General features: G+C 49.7%; 1 protein-coding gene across 1 annotated transcript; it reads left to right on the plus strand.

The window, feature by feature from the left end:
- The first annotated feature begins 571 nt into the window (after nt 1-571).
- On the plus strand, nt 572-2,239 carry CCT8L2 (chaperonin containing TCP1 subunit 8 like 2). The gene has a single exon (XM_026479200.3). It carries the CDS (start codon nt 572-574, stop codon nt 2,237-2,239), a length of 1,668 nt encoding a protein of 555 aa, XP_026334985.2.
- Nucleotides 2,240-5,298: the final 3,059 nt, after the last annotated feature.

Raw genomic sequence — 5,298 nt, forward strand, 5'->3', positions numbered from 1 at the left:
CCTAGCTTGTAGTACATAGTCCTTTGCAAGAAAGTAAAACAAACCTGCTTCCCACTGAAAAACTACAACACACATCACAGGAGCCACAGCTTCGTCCGGAATTTGTCTCCAAAGTTTAAATGAAACTCTGGGGCCCGGCGCATACGTGTGTCCCTCTTCTGCCGGATGACCTGGCCTGACTTCTGCCTGCACAGAGGGCCTCCCAAACTCTAGGCATCCTTCTGTGACCTCATTGTCTGCCCCCCCCCCCGTTCCACGGGCCGCTCTGTGACGTCATCACGGTCATGTCTGTTTCAGCTCCCAGCTTCAGAGGCCCCACGAGCCCCGATCCTTACAGATCAATCTGGGGAGTGGTTGAGGGCTGAGCTCTCAGCAGATCATCCCTGCACCGGATCCTGGAGCGCCAAATTCTCCAGATCCCAGGGGGGGCCGGGGGAGGGGGCGCGGGCACTCGGCTACTTTTTCCACTGACCCCTTGAGAAGTGTCAAAGATCGGCTTCCCGGGAGCCCTCACCCCGGCTGCTAGAGCGCCTGGGCAGCCGGCCCGCCGGGGTCCCGCACTCGGCAGGTGATGGCCAGCAGAGCCACCTCGGCGCCGCTGCAGCTGCCTGAGTGCCTGGGGCCCGGGCCGAGGCGGCGCGCGAGGAGCCCAGGAGCGCAAGAGCGGCACCTGCTCAGCAGCGTGCCCGCGGCGCAGACCTTGGCCAGAGTCATCCGGCCTTGCTACGGCCCCCACGGCCGACAGAAACTGCTGGTCACCGCGCGAGGAACCAACGTGTTCACCGGCTACGCCGCGGCCATCCTCCGGGCCCTGAAGCTGGAGCACCCCGCCGCGCGGCTCCTGCGCGAAGCAGCGCACACACAGGCGGAGAGCAGCGGCGACGGCGCGGCCTTCGTGGTGCTGCTGGCGGAAGCCCTGCTCCAGCAGGCCGAGCACCTGCTGCGCGCCGGCTTGCCTCGCTCGCAGCTGCGCCAGGCCTACGCCGCCGCGACCGCCGAGACCCTGGCCCTGCTGCCCTCCCTGTCGATCCGCTCCCTGGGGCCTTTGGAAGATCCCTTTTGGGCCCTCTATTCGGTGATGAACACCCACACCGCGTCCCAGATGGACTACTTGACCAAGCTGGTGGCCCACGCGTGCTGGGCCACCAAGGAGCTGGACGGCAGCCTCCACCGCGAGCGCGTGGGGGTGTGCACCCTGCGAGGGGGCAGGCTGGAGGACTCGTGCCTGCTCCCGGGGCTGGCCTTGTGTGCGAACCCCTGCGGGCAGGTGACCGCGGTGCTGACGGGAGCCAGGGTGGCTCTCTTTGTCTGCGCCTTTGGTCCTGCCAGGCCAAACGCTCCTGCAACCGCACGTCTCTCTAGTCCTGATGACCTAAGTAAATTCAGGAAAAGAAATGAACAGTTGATAGAAAAGCAAGTAGCCCAACTGGAAACTGCATGTATTAATGTGGCGGTGGTATGGGGGGACATCGATGAGAACACACTGACGAAGGCTGATAAGTACGGCATCATGGTGATTCAAGCTAGGTCCCGGACGGACATAGTTTACTTGAGTGAGGTGCTGGGCACACCTTTGATGCCCTATCTGCTTCCTCCCCTGAAGCCAGGGAAGTGCCAGAGGGTATATCAGCAGGAGCTGGGGGAAGGCTCCGTTGTAATATTTGAATGGGAATGTGCAGGCACCCCCGCCCTCAGCTTGGTCCTCAGGGGGGCCACAGCTGAGGGGCTAAAGAGTGCAGAGCAGGCTGTCTACCATGGCATTGATGCCTATTTCCAGTTGTGTCAGGATCCCAGACTGATCCCCGGAGCTGGGGCCACAGAGATGGCTCTGGCAAAAATACTCTCGGAAAAAGGTAGCAAATTGGAAGGGCCTAATGGCCCGGCCTTCCTAGCATTTGCACAGGCCCTTCAGTCTCTTCCTGAAACCCTGGCGGAGAACGCAGGCTTAGTGGTCTCGGAGGTCATGGCAGAGATGAGCTGCGCCCACCAAGCCGGGAACTTCCTGATAGGCGTGGGGGCTGAGGGGATAATAAACGTGGCCAAGGAAGAGGTGTGGGACACCCTAGTAGCCAAAGCCCAAGGACTCCGAGTGGTAACTGATGTGGCTCTACAGCTCCTGAATGTAGATGAAATCGTGGCCAGGAAAAGTCCCACGAATCAACAGGACTTGAATCCTGTTCATCAGAAGGCACGGGAACGCCCATCTCCCGTGAAAAAATCAACTCCTTGGAACAATTAAGTAGCAACATCCTCAATAAAATGGGGATTGCCAAGGAAGGCACAATCTCCCCCAAAAAGAATGTTTGCCGTATTTATTCCCCCCAGGTTTGGTACTATCAGGGTCAGTTTCTTTAGACAAAAACAGCAGAAAGGACCACAAGCTAAAAGTCCTTTTCATTGATTTATTTCCCTTCAGATTCTTGACTTTTTTTCATTTCCTGTTTCTCTCCATCATATTCTGTTCCTTTCCTCCAAAAAGAGCAGGACTCAATCCTATTAAAGATTTTTAAATTGAGTACCTGGGCTTTGGGGATGCAAAAAAAAAAAAAAAAGTACAGGAATCTCTTTCCAACCACTTGAGTTATCTCCACATGATATCCTAATATATCCACATAATGTGAATTTCTGTCTAGATGTCACGTTAGCAATCTGAGAACATCGGTTGCAGCTCACAGGAATGGCTGCACATTCCTGTTGTGATTATTTGGGAGAAGAAGGGCATGTTACTTTAGGGCAGAAAAGGAGGGGAAAAAGAGGAGGCTAAAGGAAAATGAACCGGCAGGCAGCAATAAAATAAAAATAAAAATAAAATAATAAAATTAAATAAAAAATTTAATTAAATTCTTGGCATGGATAACGAAAGAACACACACCTTAGAAGTGCGCTAAGGTGGTTGTATAGGTGAGAGAACTGGGGAGCACCTGGCAGCAGAGTATCCCCAGTACGGCTATGATTAGGGGTGGATCCCCCTGGGCACTGAAGAGGGAGTGTGAGAAGAGCTGGGAGCAGAGCAGCACATTATTACCCAAAGCCTTTTCCACTTTAACCATCCAAGTTATTCTGCCTCTGGGAAAAGAGCAGAACCTAGGGACGGAATCTAGGAGATGGGAAGCTGCAATCTCTTACAATCATTAAAAAATTAAAAAAAAATGCTCTAAGCATCTGGCAAGAGAACCAGACTCAAGAAACAAATGTCTTATAGTGGGCATATTAGCTTCAACAAAGCAAAACAAATGTGCAAAGATTCCTTTAAAACTTGGAAGAAGTGAAATCCTGAAAAGCTGTTAGTGAACAAAAGATGGGAAATGGAAATGTATAGAACCATACTCATTACTTCTCATTAAAGGTTTATAAAACATCCTTGATGTGTCTTTCCTTGTTTTGTCTCCATCGTTATATTTTAGTGAATATAACTAAGTGCTTTCATATTTCCCCCAAGTTCCATATTGTTCTCATAGTCTCAGATTCCATAACAGTGATGATGATAGAAAGTTAGTTTTTTAAAGCAGTTCAAACAAACTTTACATAAATTTTATTTAATCATCAAAACAAACTTATGAGAAAGGAGCTTGGCTAACTCTCAGTTGCAGGAGCTTCAGAAAAAAAGTGATCGACCAAAATCACACAGTAAACAGAAGAGGAAAATCCATTCTCTTATTTGGTGTTTTATCACCTCAATCTTACATTCCTCTATTGTGATGTTTTCAGAGATATAACCCCTATGATTACAAAGAAAGTATGTCTCAAAGGGCCTTTTGAAAATTTACAATGTGTTTTTTAAACCAGACAAAAAGCCTTGTTCATTTTATATATATAAAAGATGGCTCTTGCTCACAGAGAACATTTTAGTTATATATCCAAGACATATGTAATCCAAACAATGTAAGATCATGTATTTTAAAAGTCCTAAGTTTGATATACAGGGGATTTTTTGATAATTTATTTGGGGAGAAATCATATTGCAGCATTAACATCTCCTTTGCCCCTGGACAGACAGATACAGACACACACAGACACCATTTGTATATATGTCAATACAAGTTAAAATGATCGAGGATAGGGGTACCTGGGTGGCTCAGTCGTTAAGGGTCTGCCTTCAGTTCAGGTCATGATCTCAGCATTCTGGGAACGAGCCCCACATCGGGCTCCCTGTTCAGCAGGAAGCCTGTTTCTCCCTCTCCCACTCCCCCTGCTTGTGTTCCCTCTCTTGCTGCCTCGTTCTCTGTCAAATAAATAAAATCTTAAAAAAAAAAATGATCGAGGGTAGTCTTATAAAGAACAAAGAAAGGGATAGCAGACACAAATTTAACTGGCATATGCTGAGAACTTTGAAGGTAAAAACACCTGACCCAAACTTGAAACTTGAGGAGACAGGCAGAATTCGGGCATCTTATGGGATGTGCCGGAGAGGGCCTGGAGCTCGTGCTGCTCAGGCCCCTGAACTGCCTTGGTTCCCATCTATCCCAAGACTGGTGGGTCAGCTCTTCAATTCTGTGAACTGCCAAGGATCCTTCAGATCAGTCTCCCTGAATGAGCCAGACTTGCTTTCCCCTTCTTGTACCTGAAAAAGCATTAGCTGCTCCAGAAGGGAAGGAAACATCAGAGGACAGTGAAGGTGACCACAGGGGCAGCTGGTAGACCGGGCTTAGGGAAGAGGAGCAGAATGGGGAGTTCACTATTAGCTCCAAGTGCTTGGGTATGGAGTTCCTCATAGCTTCAGTTGAGGACACCTCTTTCTCTACAGCCTGCCTCCTGAGCTCTTGCTGCCCAAAGTGTGATCCCTGAGCCAGGACCAGATCACCAATGTGGATTCTCAGCCCTACCCCCCACTGCCCAGACCTACTATGTCAGAATCTGCTTTGTACCATGAGCCCCAGGGGATGGGTGCGTATTAAAGTTTGGGAAGCACTGATTTCAGCAATAACCCCGATTAGCTCTAGCTTGATTATGCTTAGAGTATCCTCTTAATATGGTTAAGTGTTCTGTTTAAGGGTTAAAATCTATGAGCTGGCAAGTTGTTTCTTTTCTCCTGCTGACTCTGGAGAAGTTCCCCAGCATTTGACCTCAGTTTTACTAGATCCCAATCCTGCTTCCAAGGTTACAGGACCGAGGGTCTCAAGTTCTCCAAAGGCCCACAGAGTTGGCCACATATTTCTCTTCCAAGATGTGCTTCCCTTCAACTTCAGAAGCAGCTGAATTTCAGAAACGACGCTTCCCGCAGCACATTTTTTATGGAACTTGCTGTGGGGGGACTTGTCTGTTCTTCCAACCCCAAGCCCTTCCAGTTTAGCGGCATTG

Source organism: Ursus arctos, unplaced genomic scaffold, assembly GCF_023065955.2.
Source record: "Ursus arctos isolate Adak ecotype North America unplaced genomic scaffold, UrsArc2.0 scaffold_3, whole genome shotgun sequence".
Classification (NCBI taxonomy): Eukaryota; Metazoa; Chordata; class Mammalia; order Carnivora; family Ursidae; genus Ursus; species Ursus arctos.